A 25,998-nucleotide genomic window follows, 5' to 3' on the forward strand; every position below is an offset into this window, starting at 1 on the left:
TAATGATCAGCATAAACATGTGTTCAATTTTACTATGGCAAAACATGATCATCGACCAACAAACGCTTCTTGTGTGCGTTTTGTTTCCTCCCTTATCAACCTGTTCGATAGCCGAGTAGTAGCGTGCGAGCCTGGTGATCTCAAGGTTCTTGGTTCGAATCCGGTTGCCAACAGAAACTTTTCTTAAATTATAAATCAAGACCATGGTAAAAAAGAAAACATTAATCTGTTGAAATGAAACGAAAATCAGTCTGCATAAATTTAGTGGCGTTGTGTATTTAAATTGACCCTCAGAATAGTAATTTCAACCGTAAGCCGTCTTTCAGTGTATGACAGCAAAAATTATTCGATTTGACATTTTATTTATATATTCTCGTCTGTCCTGGACGTGAGTATGTTTTAGGAAGATTCATGTTTACTGACAAGTACCCTCAGGTTTTGCGCCCTTTTGAGAATGATTTGAAATGAAAATCTCTCAAGGGGGCTTTTCCCTCTTTCTAAATTTTTAATTAAAAATAAATAATAATAATAATAATAATAATAATAATAAGTACCCTCAGGCATGCTTCCTGATTATTTTTTTCAGGAGTTCCTGTTACGTTTTCTCCACCAATTCCTTCGCGGATTCTCCAGGGGTCTCTTTATGAAATTCTTCGAAGGATTTATTTATGATTTCTTTAGAGGCTTAATTTGGAAGTCTCTAGGAGTTTCCTTCGAGATTCCTCCAGGAGTTCTTTCTAAGAATTCCATAGAATTTAATTCAGAGATTTCCTTTCCAGTATTTTAGGAAATTCCTTCAGTTAGTTTGAAATGTCATTAGAAGAAATTAGACGGTGTATGCGAAATGAAACTAGATTGGCTCGGTATTTGAACAAAAAGGGGTACGATTTATTAGCGAAAAGATCTAGTGATCTACGTTGGTCGGCGATCTGTTCTGAACTGGCAGGCCTGGCTATTCTATACGAGCTATACAATACGCACAGAGCATAGTTGGGAAACGAAATAATGAGAACTATTCGCTTTCGCTCACCTATCGGAAGGATAGATGATGTTGAGAGAGACCTAGGTCATTATTGGGAGAATCTGAAGCTTAAATACCATTAGGGTGATTCAAAAATAATCCTATTCTTAACAGACGGATTTCCTGTATAAATTAAATCTCAGATGTAACTATTGCAGGAAGTCCAGATGAAATTTTGAATCCCTATGAAACTGAATGCCCTTCCTTTAGAAATTGTTGAAGGAACTCCTCAACTTATGGAAAAATTCCATTCGGGAATCCTAAAATCATTCCATAAAAAACTCCTGAAGCAATTCTGTAATAAACTCCTGGAGGATTCTCATTAGTAACATCTAAGAGAATTCCAGAACAATCTTCTGGATAAATAACAGAAGTAACTCTCAGAAAAAAAAACTTCTGGTGCAATCCCAAAACGAGTTTCGGGAGAAATCTGTAAAGGAGTTCTAGCAGGAACATCTGAACGTATCTCAGAAAGAGCTTTACAAGAATCGTTTAAAACTACTTGAAGAATCCCAGAAGAAGCTTCTTGGCGAATCCCGTAAGTAATTCTTAATGAAATCTCTAATAGAATTTGAGGAATCTTAGAAGAAATTCCTGGGGGATTCTCGGAACTCCTGGAGGAATCCCAGAAGGAACTAGTAGAGAAATCATAGAAGTAATTTCTGAAGGAATCCCGTAAGGAGTTCTTGGACAAATTCCTACTTCCGGAATTGCTTCCATGAACTTTTTCCTGGTTTTTCGGAAACTACTTCCGATATTCTTCCGGGATTGCTCCAGGAACTTCTTCGGAGATTTCTCCTAACGAGATTCTTCCGGGAGCTACATCTGGGATTCCATTGGGGACTCCTTCCGTTTTTTTTTTGAAAAACCGCTCCTTGGTAGAAGTCTTGGTAAGAATCTAGGAAACAATTCCTGGAGAATTCCTGAAACTTCCGGAGAGTTATCGGAGGGAATGCCTTCGAAGTCTCAGAAGGAATCTCACTAGACGGTACTAGACGGTACTAGACGGCACTAGACGACCAAACTCGACAATTTCCAATTTAAACCACAATTTTTAACTTGTTAACTTGTGTATTGAGCCCTGAGGAAGGTTGGATAGACGGGCCGAAACGTTGGCGATGATAATCACATGTTTATCGCAATTCATAAGATATGGCCGAAAAACGACTTAATCAAACTATTATCCAGTCGAAAAAGCCATCAATAAAACAATAAGGCGGAAACACATCTCTCAAATAATTAAGTGAGCTCGTTTCATACTATTTTTCATACTTTCAGTGTGTCAGTCTTATTCGCGATCAATTCAAAACAAACCTTCAAATAAACAGCAGTGCTGCTGATATACTGACAGTCAAATCTTTGATGTCTCTTTCGTGAACAAGTTCGCACGAGATTCCAAAGGGCCCCACATAATGCATACATTTGAGTTCGACAGTAATGCCATGAGAACACTGTAAAAACAATGTAAACCTCGACGGAGGGTCTCCAGATAGCCTAGTGGTTAAGGCTATGGGTCGCCAATCCGGAGACGGTGGATTCGATTCCCGTTCCGGTCGAGTCAATTTTCTCGACTCCCTGGGCATAGAGTATCATTGCCCTTCAATTATTAACTGTGGAAGTGCTCTAAGAACACTAAGGTTTGAAGAGAGGCAGGCCTAGTTCCAATGCAAACGTCGAGCCACAAAAAAAAACAAAAAAAAAACCTCGACGAAACATACCATGCCAAGAAATAGATCAATGAGTGAAATTGTGAGTCAAAATAGGGTGAATTAGGGTATTATCGGCAGGTTTGTTCTCTTCGGCATGGGCGTTTTTGCCGTCCAAATTGCCTGAAACTTGACCATATAATTCAACTTGATTGGAACTGATTTGAGTTGACAATTTTGGATTTAATAGGTTTCAAAAAACTCCCATGGCGAAGAGAACAAAACTGCCGAAAATACGTAAATTTCTCTATGTATATTTTTACGGTGATGAATTTGGCGGACCAATCGTACGTGAAATATCTCAACCATGAGATTTGAGAATTTGTTTTCTCCATTTCTTGCCTCTTCAACAACATAGTTTTCCAGAATTTTGCTCAAACAGCATCATATTTCGCAAGGAATTAGAATACCCACGATTTTTGCATAATTTCCTTGCAGAACAGGAGAAATTACCATCTCAACCATACAAAAATTCAGCACATGACCAGAAAACTAATACTTTACTGATATTATCTTATTGCCGTTACAATTCATAAATTTGAGCATTAATCATTGACTTAAAATGTACTTAATTGTAGTTCGTGTTTAGTTTGTTTTTTTTTTTAACTCATTTCATTTGATTTTAGATCTAAGTGAAATTTTAGATCTGAGCGAAATTTAACCACTAAGTAATCAATCACGCAGTAGCAGCCATTGACATGTTCGTTCAGTCTAAGCTACCCAAATTGACGAGAAAAAGTAGATAAAACCGACTTTCGATGCACAATGTTTTCTTCGTTGCCGGCCGGCCGGCATCTAATGAATCATTCCTTTCGCTCGCCAACGCAAACGCTTTCAAATCGCTATCTATTTGTGAATTCAGTTCCACATTTGATAATGAAATTTACTTCTTTTACTCTTCATTGCAGTGGCATTAGGTGTTATTTTTTTTATCACATTTTGCATTGCTTTGAAGTACATGTTGCTGTGTACACAAAGATATAATGAGGAATAAATGCATTCACACCTACTGAAAGGAAAAGTTCTTTTGCTGCAGTGCGCAACAGCTGCCAAAGTTGTGTCTTTGATACTTTTGCATGTCGTACTTCTGACAATCTCTTGACGGTGCTTCTGGTTGAACAGAAATACAGCAAATTTGTGATATTTTTCTTATAGTAGAATTCAACAAAATTCTAAATGAACATTTAAATTTAAGCTTCTTTAATGGGTGCCTTTCGCTTTGAAGGAAAGTTTTGTAAGTCACCAAGTTTTGATCTACGTGTTAACAAAATTTCCAAATCAAATTAAACATTACAAGAGTGTTATAAATTTTATTTTAGAAACAAAACATCTTTTCGAATGAGGCACAATTCCCACTGGCATTTGCTGCTTTGACTTGTAATGATAATGAAATATCTAGGGACTCCATCGAGATCGTAAGAACAGCATTTGATGGAGAAGGAGGCGCATGGTCGTTGACATGTTGATAACATCTTTACAAATGTGCAAAATCGTCGTTCTTTACGCTTTTATTTTGTTTATATAATTCGTTCATGAGCATACCATCGTCAAATTTACATTTAATATGCTTACAACTGAAGAAAACATTTAAACCGTTCAGTAGTTGTCCTATGAAGTTGAAAATGGTTTTTGGCAAAGAAAGATTTCAATTAAATACTGCGAAAGTGCTCAAAAGAAAGCAGACTCTGACCAAACGGGAATGTTACGCCAAGATGGTAAGGAGTTCAAAATATAATCTGGAAACGACGAGGATGGTTTAATGGTTGAAGCACAGCGTTATCATTCATTTTTTCTGAATCTCAGCCCCTTGACCAACCTTTAGTGCAAAAGTTGCGAAAAATGTTGCAACCGGTCTGATTGAATCCACATCATCATCAGACAAAGCTCTGCGAGCTTCATTTCACCATTATGTTTCGCTAATTGCCGTTGATCATTTCATCCAAGTCATTGCTCTCCGACCCCCGAAAGTTTCACTGAAATTAATGAGTTTACCGAACAGTGTGTATTGCTCTACCACGAGCAAACACCCTGCCACCGTAAGAAGAAAACAAAGCTTACCAGGACCGTATAATTGCGTTATCCCGTATTATCTTTCTCGTCCATGGTCGGACCGGCTCCGATAATGAACCGCGAACGAGCAACATTTCACGGTTAACCGCCTACGGCTGCGGAATAATTCAAACATCTCTCGGAGGTGTGAGACCAACAACCCCCATCAACCGAAAGCCGATCCTACTTCATCAATAAAGCATGCTAAACCATTATTGCCGGCGCGGAATTCCACATAGAAGATGCGTCCAAGGTAGGAACCTGGGCGACCCTCCGGGACTATTCCAGATACGTCCAACATTGAGCATACCGCGCCGCGGCCTAGTCGACGGTATCTGCCTGCCTGCACCCATTGCCAATTATTGAGCCGATGTGGTAGCCCATGAACAATGGCTGTCTAATTTATCATTTCAACTGGAATTTGCCTGAAAAAGCGGAAATTAAGTCGGCTGGTTGGGCTCGGTGGTCGGAGCTGACTGAGCTTGAAGCCCGAAACGGTGGCGTGGCATGACTTGGCCTGGCCTTGAGGTGGAGTTCTCCCGCTCGGTCCCGGTTCCCTCAAGGTTCGCAACATGCTTGCTGCGGCTGCCGCCACACAATTCGTCGATGTGGAGTAAGGTGCTCACACGTTAGCGGAATACAAATTGAATTTCACCTCGTGCGCGCCTTCGTCGCCAGGTCGCCAGCAATGTTTGCCGTTTATGACAGATTGCGCGCGCTTACCCACATACACAAGTGGATAAGGCCGCTCAGTAAATATCGGATACCTGTTCCAGGGCGTGCAATCGAACTGGAACAATTTGCATTTGTCGTGTTATGGATTGGTACGATTCGCAGCTGGAACCGCTGCGCTGGCGCTGCTAGCAACCGATTTCGTGTAATAAAAGTAAACATATGTAAGCAGCAATAGGTACTTGCATGAGGGATTGGGGGAGGGAGGCGGATACACCGGGACCGGCTCCCGGGGAATGTTTTCGAAGTTATTCATCGGTTGAATCGAATTTGAATAAGTTTAATTGTTTCCGCCTTCAAAGTTGCCCGTTGCGGTAGGCTAGGTGGTAGGGGCAGGTCCGCGCGTGCACTTAGTCATATCACCCACACCACCGGGTACAGTGGCAAACAACTGATATGGCATTAATGCGCATTTTTAGATTGTCAACTTTGCTGGAGAATGATTGAGAGATTAAGCCTGGGAAAATACTATCTACTAACTTGGATAGCTGAGTAACGTGTGGTAAGGAAAGAACGCCCTTTTAACATTATATTGCCTTGTGGAACCGGTTTTGGGTAATTGTTGCGGTTACGGTCAACTGGTTTGCTGCTTTTACCGTTTTAATCACTGCTGTGTAAATAGTTCTCGGACCAATAGAATTCAAAATTTAATGGCTAAAACACTTTATTGTTCTATTCTATTTGTTTGTAAATTAACGGCTTCGTCATAAAAAACTCATTAAATCTTTCCACCTAGTAAAGGAAGTTATTGCACAAGTATTAGGGTGAGAACGTAATTGATAGAAGCAAGCCATTTGTCATAAGGTAACTTGGCGTTAAAACATCTGGGATAACGGTCATTTGGCATCATGGGTGGGCTTTATATCAAATGACACCGTCCCGAATTTGACCATCGTTCGACTGATATGCAGCCATGGCAGCAGTTTTGAGTTTGTTTCAATATTTTGCCTCGATTTCTGAATTTCTTGAAGGGAAGAAAAAGGCAAAAATTGAATTTTAAATTTAGAGAAATTCCTTTTGATAGAGTTGAAATTTAGAAGTCATGTTCGTTTATATAACGAACTGATGGTTTAAACAAATGAGTTAAATACTTTGGCTGACTTTAAACTCCTCACACCAATGCGGCGATAGCTTTTATTCGCGAAAAAATCGCTTAAAAGCAAATCGTAAACATATTGTATGGCGAAAAGCATCTGAAGGCGAATTTCTCAAACTGGGAAACATTTTTTTTAATATTTGGTAGTGACAATGCACCAAATATTAATTTTTTTTTTTTTTTTTTTTTTTTTTTTTTTTTAATATTTGGTAGTGACAATGCACCGAGCAGCTACATCAATCAATCCATCAGATTATTATAAAGATTTGGGAGGATGAAGAATTGCCCACTAGTTGGTTGGATGGCCTCATATGCCCAATCTACAAGAAAGGGCACAGACTGGAGTGTGCCAATTACAGAGGGATTACCCTTTTAAATTCGGCGTATAAGATACTGTCGCGTGTCCTGTTCAACAGACTGCGACCTCTTGAGGAGTCCTTCGTCGGCGAATACCAGGCTGGTTTTCGTGAGGGCCGATCAACGACGGATCAAATGTTTACCCTGCGGATGATCCTAGATAAATTTCGGGAATATAACTTGCAGACTCACCATCTGTTCATTGATTTTAAAGCAGCGTACGATTCAGTGAAAAGAAATGAGCTTTGGCAGATAATGTCAGAACATGGTTTTCCGGCGAAACTAATTAGGCTGATACGCGCCACGCTGGATGGATCAAAATCAAGTATTCGGATCGCGGACGAAGTGTCTACGTCGTTTGTGACCTTGGATGGATTGAAGCAGGGGGATGCTCTTTCAAATTTATTGTTCAACATTGCACTCGAAGGAGCGATTAGGAGGTCAGGCGTGCAGAGGAATGGCTCTATCATCACACAGTCGCACATGCTCCTCGGTTTTGCGGACGATATTGATCTCATCGGCATCGATCGTAGGGCAGTGGAGGAAGCTTATGCTCCTCTGAAGAGAGAGACAGCGAGGATAGGCTTGACGATTAACTCTACCAAGACGAAGTACATGATAGCGGGTAGAGACAGAGGCAGGCCTAGTGGTGTTAGTGCTGAGGTAGTGATTGATGGGGAAGTGTTTGAAGTTGTTGAAGAATTTGTTTATCTTGGAACACTTGTGACATGTGACAATGACGTTTCCCGTGAAGTGAAAAGGCGTATTGCAGCTGCGAATAGGGCCTTTTACGGATTGCGTAGCCAGCTTAGGTCCCGTAACTTGCAAACGCAAACAAAATTCGCTCTGTATAAGACGCTGATTCTTCCGGTTGCCCTCTACGGTCACGAAGCGTGGACGTTAAAGGAGGTAGACCGAAAAGCTTTTGGAGTTTTTGAGCGCAAAGTGCTGCGGACAATTCTCGGTGGGAAACAAGAAAATGGAGTGTGGCGCAGACGCATGAATCACGAGTTGTACCAAGTGTACGAAGATGCGAATATTGTGAAACGTATAAAATACGGCAGACTTCAGTGGGCTGGACACGTAGTGCGAATGTCGGAAGAAAGAATAGCGAAAACAATATTCAGCAGAGAACCCGGTAGAGGTAGGCGACTTCGTGGGCGGCCGCGAACTCGCTGGCTGCACGCGGTTGAAGAAGATCTACGATCCCTACACGTTCGGGGAAACTGGAGGAACATCGCCCAAGACCGACGAAGATGGTGCTCTACTATACGCTCGGCATTGGAGTAAAGTTACTTTGTAGCCAACAAGGTATCAAGGTAAGGTAAGTGACAATGCACAATGACGACCGCGTTGGTGCCTACCAAATATTTTTTCAGATAAAGCTTTTCATTTCGAAAAATTAAAAAAAATAAATTTCTACTCCTGCTGACAACTGTGAACGTGGCCTGAACTATTGAGGAAGAATGTGATTCTAGAATCCGCTTTTTGATGCGATTGTTTTGATGAGAAATCTTACTAGCTGTAGACACATTAGCACTCTGGAACATAGAACCTACCGCGAGAACGATCACCATTGATTTGACAACATTTGGGTTTCCTAAATTTGTAATGATTGTATGAAGAAATTTGAATTGAAAGACAGTTACATGTTTGAGTTCATGAAGATGGATCCAAACGGGCCGAAATAACTAATTTGATTTTAATTTGCTTAAGACTAAGAAGTCACTACAAATCAGTTTCAAACAGAGATTTATACATTGTATAGAAACGGCTATCTCAGTCTTAATTTATGACGATTTATTTTATTCTACCCGACGTTTTGGCCCTGGGTTTTGGCCTTTTTCAAGGGAAAAATTGTCTATCGTCCTTGTTACAATTTGCATTTGTGTTTGTCAATTTATCCGGGTGATTGCTTTTTTGTACAATTTTAGGGTAATTTAAACGATAATTTTAGTCAGAGTTTAGCTTACACATATAACGACTGTTTTAAAATGATGAATTTCTGTCGTCTTGCTTGGGCAATAGCGTATCTGCTACGAGAATACAAAAAAGTGGTGATAAGACTCCCCCTTGGGGGCATCCACAACCACTCAATTTCCTAATCGCCGCTTGACGCAATGTCGAGAAGAGATGTCGGTTTTTGAGCATTTGGTGAATCCAATTGGAAATCATTGGATATATACCATGACCCCGTGCGGTTTCCAATATGGCATCGAAAGGCACGTTGTCAAAGGCACCCTCGACATCTAAGAAAACACCCAAACAGGATTGCTTTTGAGCGAATGCTTTCTCGATATCGCAAACAACATTGTGTTAAAGAGTCACAGTGGACTTACCAGATTGGTAGGCATGTTGGTTCACATGAAGAGGCACGTTGGCCAGATGAACATCACGGATGTGATGATCCACAATGCGTTCTAAACATTTCAAAAGAAAAGAGGTCAAACTGATAGGTCTGAAACTCTTTGCTTCGTCATACGACGCACGACCCAGTTTCGGAATGAACTTCACAGTAATATCCCGCCAAGATTTAGGAATATAACCTGTAGCAAAACTGCAAACAATTTTTTTTTCAAAACATGTTTGAAATAATGAAATCCCTTCTGAAGCAAAATAGGATAAATCCCATCTGCTCCAGGAGATTTGAAAGGAGCAAAGCTATTAAGTGCCCACTCAAACGATTCTATAGTTACAATACTCCGCGCCGAGGCCAGGGAATCATAACTACAAGAAAAGACATCAGGTTCATCCGAAGATGTAATATCCAGGGAAGTGTGTACTGAATAAACATTCCAAAACTTCCTGATCAGAGGAAGTCAGATCGCCATTTGGCAAACGAAGTTCGTTCACTCGGAAATCCTTGGATTTCGCAAGGATTTTGTTCAACCGACTGACTTCACTCAAATTGGAAACATTTGTACAAAGGTTTTTCCAGCCGGATCGTTCAGCAGATCGGAGAGCTTTCCTGTAGGCCTTGCGAGCCGACCTGAAAGCCTCCGAACCAGCCGAACGTCGTCTGTTCCAACTCTTTCTACATTGCTTCCTGAGTTTCGCCAGATCAGAGTTCCACCAAGGGGTTCCTCCTGTGATCTTCACAGACCGTAGAGGGCATGCTAAAGATCGTTGTAGTATCAACGGCATCATCTAAAGCAGTTGGAATGTCGATGGATGGTGAGTATCTATGAAATTTGGCCGCAACCAAATCAGTAAAAAAAATCCCAGTTTGTTGACCGGGGATTCCTGAAACGCAATGTTTGCGAAGTAACACTTAAATGTTCAAAAAAAGATGTAGCGATGGTCAGATAAAGATTCTTCATCTGACACATGCCAGCTCGTGACTGATTCTACTAGAGCAAAGCGTTATGTCTAACACTTCCTCTCTAGCAGATACCATGAAGGTTGGGCGGTTGCCTATGTTAAGTAATGCAAAATCTGTACTACCCAAGTAACAATTTAAATTTTATCAAAGTTTTTTAGCGATTCAAAAAGCCTAAACATAAAACCATTGATGCCGACTTGAAAATGCTCTCGAGTTCTTGTATGCCTCAATAAGCTTACGTTCTGGCTAGTTGGCCCAGTCTTATTAGGGTCTACAGAACTTCGTATGCAAACCGGCTTAGGATTTTGGGTTGTATCATAGTTTTATCAATCTTCTAAATAAAACCATCTTCCGACTTGTCAAATGATTGTTTTGATTATTTTTCACTCTCAATGTTCGATCGTCAGAATAAATTATGCTTGGTTGTTTATCCAGCCATCAATTGGAAAGATGCAGATATGGAATTCAGATTTGTTTTCCTATTCAATACGTGACAGGAGACATGCCACGGAAAATTTGTGGTGGATGTGACTGTGATAATGACAAAAACTAAGTGCGCCACACAAACTATGCATAATTTGGATGTTAAATGCATTTAATTTACTCGGTGGAATTGGGTGCAAAGAAGGTTTTTTAAACACAGCGGAGTTTAAAAGACATTATGTAATTTTTCTGACAAAGTAAAATGACGGAAACGTGTTGTATGGTTTAATTTGATCTTAAGCTGTACGTGAAATCATAAAATTGAGTAATGATTTTTCTGTATTTACATGTATTATCCCGGCTAGGCGACATATTTTTCTGATAAAACTCTGTGTTCCTGATGTTTCCTCCAATAGGGCTAACCCTCCTGAGGTAGTCATAACTGAGCTTATGATAGAACTAGCGGTTTTATCACAGCATTTTTTTGGTTTATGTTACGGCCACGAAATCTTTTGTTGGTTTTATGCATTGCCTCGCAGTTTTGTGTATTTGTTTACAAAAAAAATCTCTCCGACAACAACCGCAAATGCAAGTTTTATTGAAATGGTATACAATAAGTGATAAAACCAATTCATGTCTACTTGCAAGTCTTTAATTGAAGATATTTATAGCAGAAGTTATATGATAGTTTTATGGAACGCCAAAGGTTCAAAGTAAAAAACTACCACATAAAACTAATTTAGAACAACAAGCTTTTTGACATGCTCGTATAAAACCAGGATAAAACATGAATAAACCTTCAAGGCATGCTGATTGCTACTTGGGTACTTAAGTACTCCATCAAACTGGAGCCTCTCAAGTTAATGTTTGAGCAGCCCCAGATGATATGGTGAGAATTAGCATCACTGCCAACAATTAGCGGAAAGCCTTTTGAAGTACAGTATGCGATGACTTGTTTGAAAGCATCCGTAGTTCGTTATGCGGTAAATCAACCGAACAATAGACGTATTTCCTGTTGAGGTTTCCAACAAATACATTAATTGTGATAGTATGGTGTGCTAAGCACATACATCACTGGTGGTTAGTTCAGAGATGAGTCTAGCAACTATTGCGTTGTTGACAAGCACACAGGCTCGAGGCATGACACGCGAGTTTGCCATTTCATATTTACTGAAAGTAGCAAACACCGGGTTCATAAGGTTTCCTAGATAGAAATTCCCCTTGCGGAAGTAAGGCTCTTGGACCAAGGCCACTTGGGCTGTACCATTTTGCATAAGTCTGCAAAGATTGAATGTTGCTGTTCTTTTATGCTGCAGAAGGATTTGAGCTACCCTAACCGTAGCCACTACCCACACTAGGCAAGATTAAACTATTCGCAACAACAGCACAACAAAGAAAAGCAGCAACAAAACCAGATCGGTCTCGATTGGAAAACGCCAAAGGCGAGGATACACAGAATACACTGTGTTAATCGCATAATGCGAAACCATATAGGTGAAAATTTAAACTAATTAACAACGTCTTCATAATCCCGCCCTTATTTAGCCTCAAGTGAGACTAAAGAAGGGCAGCTGATTGTCTCGGAGAAACACAAGGTCCACTGCACCATTGCTCCGGTTAGCGCAGTAAGGGCTACATACTGTGGAGGGCGCCCTGGTGCTCCATTTGCGGTTAAGTTTTTATTAGACCCCCCTAGCCATTCATTCCTAGGAACGGTAAGCATAAAGCCGCATCACACAATTGAGACAGTCGCTACCGACACTACACAGCTATCTAGGCTGATCGAGAAAATAAGTTAATATTGATGATCAACTTCATACGGGCTCGAAAAGCCGACCATTTTATTCCATAACTATTCAACTGCTTGACCATTTTAAAATTTTTAGCGTGCTTTTGCAGATATATTTTTTTTGCCTAAACATGTTGTAAATAAGGGCCCATATAGCCGAGGCGGTAAACGCACGGGTATTCAGCATGACCATGCTGAGGGTGACGGGTTCGATTCCCGGTCGGTCCAGGATCTTTTCGTAAAGGAAATTTCCTTGGGCATTGAGTATCGTCGTGCCTGCCACACGATATACACATGCAAAATGGTCATTGGCAGAGGAAGCTCTCAGTTAATAACTGTGGAAGTGCTCATAGAACACTAAGCTGAGAAGCAGGCTTTGTCCCAGTGAGGACGTTACGCCAAGAAGAGGAGAGGACTCGAAGTGGAACCAAAAAAAACTTGATTTGAAAAATGACCCCTATGACCCACGCTAAGATAACATGTAATTCTGTGTTGACGTTTCAATTATGAACAACAGTGTAGAACTGATAAAAACCGAGTTTTGGCGCTGTTCATTGCAGTCCATCTTCACAATTCTTAGTTATTTTACTTACTCTTTGTAGAGTTGATGTATGCATGATAAATAATTAAAAAATGATCACTTTCGAACCATAACAAGAAAAACATGTGTCGTCAACATGTTCCCCAATCATTCTTTTCCCAAGATGGTAATAAAGCAACTGGCTTCTGCTATAAAAAAAACCTCTTCATTATCGATTCTATATTATACCATTCTTCATTCCCGCAGCTATGCTAGCGCATTACCCTCTCCTCCCTATCTAGGGCCGGACAAACTGGTTCCGTTCCGCAGCTAATGTCATGTTTTCGTTTTCATTATCAAGAGAACCGGATAATTAGATTACCGGCTAATTACACGTGTTACTACAGAACACTCCGCGCTAAACACAGGATGTTAGTTATGCGGTTGATGGTGACGGTCAGGTTGTTATCAAGCAGCACACCGGCAGAAGCGAGTTCTTCTCCTGGTTGGACTTTAGTTACTTGCCTCGGGATGTCCCAAGGAGTAACTTTTGCTTGAACAAAGAGAGGGAAAACTTTCGCACTTTTACATTCTCCGCACTTGCAGTTGCGGCGGGGTACATAGAATGATACAGTGATCTCGTATGGAGCTGTTTCCCTTTTTCTGCTTCGAAAGTGTGTAACTAAATTGCAATTAACCGTAAGATTTGTTTTCTGCTTGCGGTTGTTGCTTGTCTGGTTTTAGTTCTCATTTTTTATTTCTACTTGATTTAAGTGAAAGAGGATAGCGTCTCTAAAGCAAGCTACCGATGCTAACGAATTCGTCTCTGTCTAGATCCAAGTGCCACCACCGACCGCGTTGTACTCCTGCCTTGGTAGCCAATGAGAAACAGAAGCAAACGCAAAACATTTCGTCCGACCACATGTGCAACTCACTGAACTGAAACTAAAGCATAAAGCATTTTGGGTTGATGGTCAAAATTTGTATCCATCATGCTTTCTGGCGCTTCGCAATTCGGCCTGGGCTAGGCTGGGCGCGGCGTAGGCTCGTTGGTTTTTCTTCTTTTGGGAATGAAAGCCGAAAACAACTGTTTCGGGTACTTTCAGTCAAAACTCGCGAGCATGTTGTCTGGTAGAAGCATATACACACACCGTAGAGAGCGATGAGGATCACTTCTGTGGGCTGAGTGTTGATTTCGGCTTAATGAATGCTTACGCGTTTGTTGGCCCACGGGGTTGCTTTTGCACGTACACTTCGAGAAATAAAAATAGCGCTACGTTGTATTTATCACTCCCCCATATGAAATGAACAAATTGAACTTGGATGAAAATTGACAAATAAAATTTTGAATCATAATAAAGTAAAGATTGTACTTCGATTGTAGATCTCGATAAATAACACTGCTCGACAGTTTCCTTATTGTATTACACCTAAATATATGCACAGCGTGTTCTAATGCACATATCAATTGAACACCCCAATTTCTCCATACAAACTTCGGTTTTAAACTGTGAAGGCCCGGTTTAATGTTTTTCAAAAAATCTTTCACTATGACACTTCTAGGGTCCCAAACCCCTGTTCTTTTTTTTCTCATCCCATAGGGGCTGTTCATAAACCACGTAGACCAAAATTTGGCCATCTTAGACCCCCCCCCCTCCCCCCTCGTAGACTTTTGTCCATACAAAAATTTGACAATTTGTATGGAGCGCAGACTTTGGCCAGACCCCCCTCCCCCCCAAAAAGTCTACGTGATTTATGAACGGCCCCATAACAAAATTTAGTGTTGAACGGCCCCCAATTTTGACGAATCTGTATTGCTGATTTTCGATTGCTAAACGCTCATGGTGTACATTTTTATTTCGCTCAGTGTTGATATCAAACGGTTGGCGGCGATGGTATAGATTTGACGGGCCACGTGCGTCTTATGCTAGGAATTGATTTTCGTTCGCGTTCACTCTCTGCTGCTGGCAAACCGTTACAGTTCTGAGAAGTTATGAAACTACAGCACAAATGAGTTGTTCTTGGTTTTTCTACATCACATTGTTGAGATTCAATACACTTTCGTTGAATGAATGTGATTAACCGCAACGGTCACAACCGATGTTTGCATTATCATGATACCATTCCTTCGTGTCTGATTTATCGCCTTTCTGTTAGTATTTGCTGTACAAACTGATTCTTTTATGTTTTCACCTAATTACATCACCCGGATGACATGCAAGCAAACAAATAAGTACACGAACATCCCAACACAGAGTGGATGCAATTTTAATTAACACACATAACTTGAAACCCCGGGACGGGATCGGATGATTTAGTGATTTTTGTATGATATACAGTATCAAGAGGAGCATATGCAGTGAAAACAGATAGAGGAGGCACAATTAGCATGCAAGAGAATCATAAAACCACGATTGATATGTACATTGATCTACCATTTAAGTAGAGACGGTACACACGGACCGTCCGGCTGTTATGCCGCCACTGACTGTCTGCGAGTTGAGCTTTGCGGTACCGCGTGTTGTTTTGTTGGACCGACCCAGAGAGAGAGACGGGCACTTCACATAAACCGTATATTACTGCACGCCGCGCCGGGCTGAGTGGGGCTCATCTGTGGATCTATGCAGCACTGATTGAACCTCGAGAATGTGATGAGCTTACCGGCCTGCCGGCCGTCGCCACCGCCACCGTAGAGCACCGTAAGGGAAGCAATGGGACGGGCTTCGCGTTCGCGGAAACCATTAATGCATGCAGGGCAAAAGTGGAGCGGTTCCTTTGCGCGATGATGAGTGTCCTATAGTTTTGTTTCCTCCCTTTTCCTTCGCTAATAAATGCGAAATGGTATAATAACAATAATGGTCCTATGAGAAATTTAATGACGGACATTTAAGGGAGACGTGGTTTCATTGCTCGCTTCGTCTGTGAGAGAAGATTTCCTTTACTGTGCGAACGTTTCTGACATTTTTCTTTGATGAACTTTGACAGTGTGCATCAAACAATTTCAGAAATTTTCAGGTTGTTTGGGGGAAATTTAGCTTAAAAATTCAACATCATTATTTTAAACGCTGTGGTATCGTATTAAAAAAAAGGAATTGTAAAACTAGGAACACGCCGAACATTCCAAAATTGCCATTTTCTGATCATGAAAAGAAACGATTATGTCTAATATATTAGTTCTCTGAATACCTCAGAAGAAGAAAATAATATTTTCAAATATACCAAAATGAAGTTTTCCAGACATCTTTCAAATGAGAAGAAATATTCCAGTGACTATTCCATGGATTCGTCCTGTGACTTCTTCAGAAATTTCTGTGGATTCCAGAAATTTATCTGAATATTTCTTCAAGCATTCCCCGGTAGGTTTCCCAGAAATGTCTTGAAGAATTCTTTCAAAAAACATTCAAGCATACATACGTACAATTTCTCCAGGGATAATTTCGGTAAATCTTTAAGAGATTCTTTCGGAAATTCCACTTCCATCGAAATTTCTCAGAAGATTGTTTTGGAAAACCTTGCCTGAATTGCTCCAAAATACTATCCATTGATTACTGCGGAAATCTTTCAGAGATTCCTCCAGGAATTTCTCGAATTATTTATTTAGAAAATCCATGGATGTTGCTTCAGAAATTACTCCAGCGATTCCTTCAAAACATCTTCTGGGAAGTCTTTAACAAATTTAGCCAGGGATTACTATTGAGATTTCTCTAAGAATTTCCTCAGGAATTCTTCCTGGGAATTATTAAGAAAAACCATAGATTCGTTTTTGGAGCTCCTACGAAGTTACGTAGAGACTTCTCCAGAAATTTATTCCACTAGGTGACCTTCCAGGGATACCTTCCAAAACTGCTACATGTATTTCATTAGAAAATTTTCCAGGAATTCCTTTCAAAAAATCTTCCACATATACTTGTAAAAATTTCACCAGAATTCGTTCGGCAGTTCATCTTGAGGACTTTCCAGCAATTTCTCGAAGCATTTCTCTGAACAACCTTCTATGGGTTTCGACATAAATTCCTGCATAAAATCATTAAGAAATTTATCCAGAGCTTGCTTCAGATATTCCTTTAGGAATTCAGACTTTTTTATTCAAGGCTTGCTTTGAATGTTTTTCATGGATTGCTTCTGCACTCCGCCAGGGATTTCATCATAAATTTCACCCGATATTCATTCAAATTTTCTTCGGCGGGATTCCTTCAATAATTCGTCCAGAGTTTTTTTTTCTGAATTTCCCTTAGGAGTTCCTCCATGTGTTTCTCCTTGGATTTTCCCAGAAATTCATCCTCGAAGGATAGGAAACTCACCGGGATTTTTTCAAGAAATTAATTTAATTTTATTAAGGAAGTTCTTAAAGAATTCCATTCAATAAACTAGTCAAAAAAACTCTTATCTTTACAGATATTAATCTAGGTGTTTTTCCAGATATTCCTACAGGGATTCCTTCAGAAATATATCCACGGATTTTCTCATGAATACTCTCCGAAAATCCTTATGGAATGCTATAGAATTTCTCCAGAAATTATTTTAAAAATTTCTCCAGAGTTCCTTCCGGAATCCTTCTAGTGAACCTTCCAGAAATGTCTCCAAGAGCTTCTCTGGATAGCCTTCTATGGGCTGCCTCAAAAATTCCTCTATGAATTCTTAAGGAAATTTATCCTAGGCTTCCTTCAGATATTCCTTCAAGTATTCCGTCCGACATTTTATTGAAGGCTTTTTGAAAGTTTTTCCACGTATTGCTTCTGAACTACGCCAGAAATTCTATAGGAAATTTCTCCAGATAATCCTTAAAATTATCTTGAAAAAATCCTTCGAAGACTCGCTCAGAGTTTTTTTTTGAATTCTTTCATTGTTTCCTTCAGGAGTTCTCGGTGTGTTCTTTCTTGGATTTCCCCAGAGATCACTTCAAAATTTCCTCCAAAGATACTTTGGGAATTTTCCCGCAATTTTTTATGAAAATAATTCAAAAATATCTCCTGAAATTTTAACTAGATATTTCTGCAGGAATTTCTTTGGAAATTTCTCAAGAAACTATGCTAAGGATATTTACAGAAGTTCATCTAGGTGTTTTTCCAAATACTTCTACAGGGATTCCTTCAGAAACTCAGCCACGGGTTTCCCCATGAACATTCTCCGTAAACCCTCCACGAGTTTTATTAAAGGATTTCTACAGGAATTGTTTTAAAAACTTCTCCGGAAATACTTCTAGAGGGCCTTCCAGAAAATTTTCCATAGATTCTTTAAGAAATTTATACAGGGCTTCCTTCAGGAATAACAATTCAGACACTTTATTCGAGGATTTTTAGATTGCCATAGATTTCTTCTGAACTCCGCCAGGGATTTCACCAAAAATTCCTCCAGATAGTCCTTAGCAAGGTAAGTACCTTGATCCTTAGATTTTTTTCCAGGGATTCCTTTAAAAATTCATTCAATGTGTTGTTTGAAAAATCTTTAAGGAATTCCCTCAGGAGTTTCTCCTTGGATTTCGTCGGAAATTACTCCAAGATTTCCTCCACGGAATTTCCCCGTGAATTTTTCAAAAAATTAATTCAGAAAAATCTCCTCAAAAATTGTCTAGGAATTTCTGCAGGAATTTCTTAACCCTCGAGCGATCGCGCTGTTGTATTTTGACAACACGATGAAAAAATCTCGCCTTTTGTACTCAGCATTAGCGTGGTGCTGACGCAGGTAGTCAACCGGGCGAGTTACGGAAGGTTAAGAGTGTTTTCCAGATATACAGGGGGGTTTCCATCCACTCTCAAAAAAATTCTCCAGAAATTTCATTGAATGGTTTATGCACGATTTTTTTTGAAAATATCTCAACATTCTTCCAGAAACTCCTCCAATGGTTTCCCTTGGAGTTTCTGCAGGTATTCCTTCTGGGATTCTTGGGAAAGCATTTTTCTGGGACTCCTGGGAAGGCATTTTCTTGTGGTCTCTTCAGTTATTCCTTCAGGGAAGTATACCTGTAAAGATTGCGTAAGATTTTCGACTGGAAATCCCATGTTTTGGAGGTTTTGTTTTTCTCAGTCTAGGGAATCCAAACGATTAAATTGGGCAACGCCAATTTAATCGTTTGGATTCCCTAGACTGAGAAAGTCAAAACCTCCAAAACCTGTAAAGATTTCTACAGCAATTCAACTGGACATTTCTTCAGATTTTTTTCATAGGTGTCTTAAGAAATACATCCAGATACTCTTTAAGATTATTTTTTCAGAATTTTCAGCAAAAGATTTTCTTCCATAGATTTTTTGTTCAGAAATTTCTCTAGGTATTGTTTCAGGAAATCCTCCAGGATATTTTTTCAAGGATTCCTCCAAGAATTCTTTGAGAAATTCCTTGAGGGATTTCTGCAGGAGTTCTTTAAATATTCCCTCAAGGGATTTTTTATCAAAAGTTTTTCGAAATTTTTTCAAAAATGTTAACCCTCTAATACCCAATCCCGCCTTTAGACGGGGTATAGTTTGAGCATTTTTGTAATTTTTTTTTCGTGGAAAATCATTTTTTTTATATTTTTGGCTGATATTTAGGACTGTTCTGTATATCTCAAAATGATTTTTGGTGTATTTTAAAACGTATTTACATTTTTTAAAAATCATTGAAAAATTGATGTTTTAGTCGCCTTTTAGAAGTCATTGTTTATTTTGTATTGAATCGCTTCAATAAACATATTTTAAATTTTTCCCAAATTATTCTATCCTTGTTTAATAGTTTAAGGGAATCGGATACACTCTAAAATTATTTTCCTTAAAATTACACGGAAAATAAAATTTTCTGTGAAAAAAATTTAAAATAATAATATTTCAACAATAATCGTTAAATCTCAAAATGTTTTCATCTCAAAAAAACCGTTCCCCAAATTGGCGTCCAGGAAAAATATGGAAGTGTTGGGATTTTCAAAAATAAAAATTAGAAAAATCAAAAACTGAAATTCACGAAATCGAGAATTAAAAAGAATCATCTTCCAAAACATGTTTAAATCGATTGCAGATGACGAAAAATGATATTTAGATCAAAATCAAAAATTTGGGTATTAGAGGGTTAATGGGGTCCCTGAAAAAATCCTAACATGAAATTCTGGATAACTTTCTGATGAAATCCCCAAAAGAGCTCCTGGAGATTCCTTATGATAATAATTGTGGGGGATTTCTGGACAAAACGCCTTGAAGAAATTTTTTGAGTAACCTGTGGATGAAATCTTGGAGAAATTTCTTGGAGAAAATCTGAAGGATATTTTAGAAGAGCTCCTTGAAAAATTTCTTAAGTGTTCTGGATTAACTCTTCAATAAAATCCTTTCAAAAATTTCAAAAAAGTTTCTGCAGGTATCCCATCAGGGATTCCTGGTAAAACATTTTCTTGGAATTCCTGGAAAGACATTTTTCTGGGGTTCCTTCAGCTATTTCTCCAGGGAAGAATACCTCTGTAGATTTCTACAGAAATTTAACTGCATATTTCTTCAGATTTTTTTTAGAGTTTTATTCACAAATACCTCCAGAGACTACTTGAGGTCTTTTTCAGAAATTTTTTCAAAGGATTTCTTAAAAAGTTCATCCATGGATTTTTTTAAGGAAATTTCTCTAGGAAAATTGTTTTAAGCCGTTTCTTAGGCAGTTTTCAAGGATTCCTCCTGAAATTCCATGAGATTCCATTAGGGATTTCTGCTGGAATTGTTTCAGATTTACCTCCAGTGTTTTTTTAATGTTCTTTCAAAATTTGCCCAAAAATGTTGAGGAATTCCTGAAGTTCTGGATAATTTTCTGACAAAATCCCCAAAAACATGTAGATTTCCACAGAAACTATAATGAAGCTTTCTTCAGATTTTTTTCAGAAATTAAGGTTTTTTAAGTTTTTAGCGAAGGATTTCTTCAAAAGTTCTTCCATGGATTTTATGTTCATAAATTGTCCTAGGAATTGTTTTGAGAAATCTTTCTCAAGGAGTTTCTGCTGGTATTCCACCGGGGATTCCTGGGAAAGCATTTTGTTGGAATTCCTGAGGAGGCATTTTTCTGGTATTCCTTCAGATATTTCTCCAGGGAAGAGTACCTGGCAGAAATTTGGAACATATTTTCGATGGATTCATTACATGAATTCCCGACAGAACTGGTTAATCCTTAGCACATATTCCTGAAAGAACGTCTTCAAAAAATCGTGGAGTAACTGCTGTTGAAATCTCAACAAGGTTGATTTTCTGACGAATTTCCTAAAAGAACTCCTGGAGATTCGTAGAAGAATATAATGAAAAAATACAGAAAATAAATCCTTGAATTAATTTTTGAAGTTATCCGTACAGGAAATCTTGAAGAAATCACTTAGTGGAGTTCCTTGAAGAATTTCATAAGAATCTTGCACCATTTCTGAAAAGAGTAGTGGCCAACAACCCCTGAGGGAATTTTTGAAGTAATGCCTGGAGTAGTTTTTGGAGACAACTTGCAGAAATTTCAGATGGAACATATTTTTTGAAAGGAATTTTTGAATGAATATTTGAAAGAACAGAAAACCCTTAGCACGTATGGTCTGAGACCCTTTTGGGCAGGAGCACTTATTTTGGGTACTTGCTGCTATAACTCAGTCAATTTCAAACTAATTGATATGACATTTTGTACATGGCTAGATACTGTGCGTATCTTACCGTATTCCAAAAATCAAGTCAATTGGTATAAAGCTGACTGAGTTACAGCAGCAAGTGCCCAAAATAGGTGCTCCTGCCGAAACGGTCCTAGACTAGACCCTGTTCCGTATAAATTTCCTTGAAAATGGCCTGGAGGAATTCCAAGGAATAGATCCTGGAGTAATTGCTGAAGGAAATCATGAGAAAATCTCTGGAGCAATACATAAGGAATCACTTAACGAAAAATCTAAAAGAATCAATGATGACAGGTCCGAATAAATCTTAAAAGGAGTTTATGAAAGAATCCCTTTAGGAATACCTGCAGGAACATTTGAAGGAACCCCTAGTGGAACTTCTAGAATAATCTTTTGAGATTTTCCTAGTGAAATTCCTGGAAAAAATACCAACGAATATTTACTAGAGGAATTTCTGACGAAATACCTTTGAGAATTCCTGGATATATTCTTGAAGGTATCTCCGGAGTTAAATATAGACCTCCACTTCAGAGAAACCATGCCAATTTCTCATTTCTTGAAACGAAAAGTGAAAATATTGAAGCATACTGCTCCTACATTCCATAGAATAAGTTTGGGATGTTCGATATGTGATCAATCAACCGACCTAATCCGCACCACCATCTGTCGTCGAGTCGATGATGATGATGATGGTCCATATTGCTCTTTGACTTGTGCACGATTCTTCGTACCCTATATCTCGCACATAATTATCTTTTTCATCGCACTGCCGATTAGCACCTCTCTAATCCTAATAATCATCCACCATGTTCACGTTAGGTTTCCCTTTCTAATCTTGTGCTGTCTTTCACTCATCTCCCCAACCCGGTAGGTACTTTGACAGTCTATTAACAAAAACACCCGTCTCGGAACCGTTAATCTTCCCGGACCTTCGATGCCGGCTCGGAATTGACACTCAACATGACAGTCTCTTTGGCAGGTTTCTTGCATTGTGTGTTTAATTCGCGAACACGTCCGGAATGTGTAGGTACCTATAATACACTTTTTTACGATTGGGCTTCTTTCTTTTTCATTACACTTTTCGTCTGCCCAATTTGGGGGAATGGGGGGGGTTTTCCGCACGTAAAGGTCTGTCTCTCTTCCTCAGTCTTACACGCTTTTTTTTCTGTATCTCGAACGCAACAACTTTTGGACAGTCAGTGGCACAGCCCAATCATCAGCCAGACCCCCCTGGGAGGGGTACCGACCAACCAACCGTCTTCCGAACAATTCAGAAGGAGAGATAATTCGCACTTACCGCTATTCTCAACCATCAAAGCAACGACCACCAAAACTGCGAAGATTAGGCACTTCATTTTTTCCTTGTGGGCTTTTCTGTTGACTGTGGCGTGAAAAGTGATGATCGAAAGCTTTCGAAATTTCTTCTGGCACACACTTGAACAAAAAATTCACTTCCTGCTGTTGCTGCTGCTGCTGCTTCTGCTAGAGGTCGCTGCTATTATCTCTGGTGAGTGAGTTTCTTCGCGGGTCGATGGCTGCGGGAGAATATCGCAAGATCCGTCCAATGTCACGTTCACGGCTCAATGATTGATCGGACACTGATTGCAGCTGCCTTTAAATGATCTCTCCACCTCGCGTCGCTGGCTGACTGGCTGGTTGGCTGGCAATTTCTGTCAGGTAGATCTACCAACGATCTCACGCGCGGGGAGTTCGGCTTCTCGCTTGCTGCAAGACACAACCGGCGCAAGGTTCGCTGCGAATGAGTCAACTAGTCGTCCCGTCCCGGCTCAAGTTTGAGAGCGAGTGTGTGGTGCAGTGGGTTCGACCTGGAGGGCGCGCGCGCAAGGTTCCCGCTCAGGTTCGCGAAATTAGCGACGGACGGACGCACGACGGCACATGGGTGGGAACACGCGAGGGAGAAAAGAATTACGGCGGGCGAAGAGGATTTGCGCTCTTGCTCTCTGGAATCTCTTGGCTTGGCTGATGGTACGTTTCGTGCCCTTTATGTGCGATCGTTGTTGAATCTTCCGCGTACTCGTTCGTAGACGCGATCGCGAATCTTGTGTACGATCGGGGAGAAATGTGTGTTCTTAGCTGCAGATCAGTCAATCATGGACTGAGGTTTTCTGCGGAGATCGCAGTGGTTTTATCAAGATGTTTGAGTATTGGCCGGTGGAAGAGACATAAGCCGAAAGAGAAGATTCGGATGTAATTTCATGTACCGGTCGATATAGCATCGGTGTGGCAAGGGAGGGTAAGGATAAATGTCTAGAGTTTTTAAGATAACCTTATAACTCCACACTGCATAAGAAATTTTCATAAAAAGAAAATTTATTTGGAATTTAAGGTCCAAATTAATTTTTGCGTCTCTTTGATTTACGTCTGTCCTCTTACGTTAATCTTGTACGGCTGTAATTCAATGATTGTTCCGATTCAAAAATATGGCAGCGTCCATTTATTACGTAACGCTTAAATCGGCATTTTTTGACCCCCCCTCCCCCCTCCGTAACGCTTTTCTGTATGAAAATCCTAAATTTTTTGTATGGGTCGTAACGCTTGGCCGTACTCTCCACCCCCCCCCCCCCCCCCCCTAGAGCGTTACGTAATTTGTGGACGGTGCCTATTCTATATCTAACTAAGAGACATAGGGTCTTGTACCATTTGGGCAGGTGTACCTATTTTGGGCACTTGCCGCTATAACTAAGTCAATTTCAAACCGATTGACTTGAAATTTTGTATAGAGTTAGGCACGTATAGTATCTAACACTGTACAAAAATTCAAATCAACCGGTTTGAAATTGACTTTGTTATAGCGGCAAGTGGCCCAAATGGTACAAGACCCTATAGTGTTCAGTGAAGTTGAAGAAAAACACAGGCCATCTAGTAATGGCCTTAAATAGATATTTATATTTCTGTTGCTAGATGGCAACGCTGTGCAAGTTTGATTAGATATTACCCAACATCATGGCATGAATACAATACAATAAAAGTATTTTAAGTAAAGTGGCTTTGGTATGCTGCGAAGTTCTAATTCAAATTGTTTATGTGGGATGGCAACACTGTTAAAATCTAAAAGTTGCAACCATTGTTTTAGTTTGCTTCGTCTTACCCTAACAGTGTTGCTAGCCACAAATCGGTTTACAGAATAGTATTTTTTTTCTTAAGAAAAATTTGATTTGCCAAAGTACTGCAAACAAAAAATGCAATTCACTAAATGTTTACCACCCCATTCAGGCACTCATCGAAGCACTACTTCCACCCTTCGATCACCTCACATCCGTCCGACAAGAGGCTCCCGTCCCTATCCCTGATCGTTGAACTTCTGGTAGAACTTCCGTGTTTCTTGAGAACTCCGCCGGCGTTTCTTTTTCCTGAAAGAGGTCCAGCTGTTTCCGCTTATGTTTGCATCATTCCATATTCTGTCGAGTTCAACGCTTCAGCATTACCGCCGGCGCTGCAGTATTCTCCTTTAACACTTAAACTACTGAGGGGGTGAAAACTCCCGCGAACTACCAAGGGTCCAAAAAAAGTCGGAAGTCCAACTTTGACAAGGCATTTCTCGGCCGTTTTTCAACCGATTTTAAAACTTTTTTTTGCGATGGAACCGGACAGGTTTCAAGAACAGCGTCCATCTTAAAGATTTTAAAATAGATGCGTCTACCCAAAGTTATCAAGCAAAAGGCACTTCCTACTTTTTTTGAGAACGCCTTTTTTGCACACTTTGATCAATAAATTTAAATTTAAAGCGATGACATATGATTTTTTCGACCCTAAATCATGCGTACAGCCAGAGTGAACATGTTTATGCAAAATAGATGATTTTTCAATACACTAATATTTTAATTTAATGAAAAAACTGCTAAAATACCCTATTTTTCACATAAAATAAGCAATAAATCAAAATTCAAAGCGATGACATATAATTTTTATGAACTTAAATTGTTCGTAGGATTGTACTGAACATTTTTGATTAACAATAAAAATAGTTTATGCAATTCAGTACCATAATTTAAATTTTATATAACTCATTTTGATAGCATAATGGCCAACTTTTCCGAACGGGCTCATTATGCAACTGAAATGAGTTGCATAATGAAAAATAGTTGTATAATGTTCATAATGCAACTCATTTGAGTTGCATTATGAACATTATGCATCTCAAATGGGTTGCATTATGAAAAAAATCATTGCATAAAATTTAGTATGGAACTCGTTGCAAAACACGATTTTTTCAGCACTCTTCGTATTTATCCAACTCGGCAAGCCTCGTTTGATAAATGTACGACTCGTGCTGAAAAAATCAACTTTTTGCAACTCGTTACATAAATAACTATTAATTAAACTCTTATTTTGTTTTACCCGAAGAACTACGAAAACTCCATTTATTTTACACAAAGTAGCCAAC

At 39.5% G+C, this 25,998-nt stretch overlaps 1 protein-coding gene across 2 annotated transcripts in view; it reads right to left on the reverse strand.

Annotated features, from left to right (window-relative positions):
• Positions 1-23,715, reverse strand: part of LOC109430133 (uncharacterized) — a 41,053-nt gene extending 17,338 nt beyond the window's left edge. The window contains exon 1 of one of the 2 annotated variants that reach the window (XM_029873383.2): positions 22,891-23,715. In XM_029873383.2, the coding sequence (XP_029729243.1) occupies positions 22,891-22,948 (58 nt within the window). In that variant the 5' untranslated portion in view covers positions 22,949-23,715. The remainder of the gene's footprint in view (positions 1-22,890) is intronic. The other variant, XM_029873400.2, reaches the window with a different exon arrangement.
• Positions 23,716-25,998: the final 2,283 nt, after the last annotated feature.

This window comes from Aedes albopictus, chromosome 2 (assembly GCF_035046485.1).
Source record: "Aedes albopictus strain Foshan chromosome 2, AalbF5, whole genome shotgun sequence".
NCBI classification, from domain to species: Eukaryota; Metazoa; Arthropoda; class Insecta; order Diptera; family Culicidae; genus Aedes; species Aedes albopictus.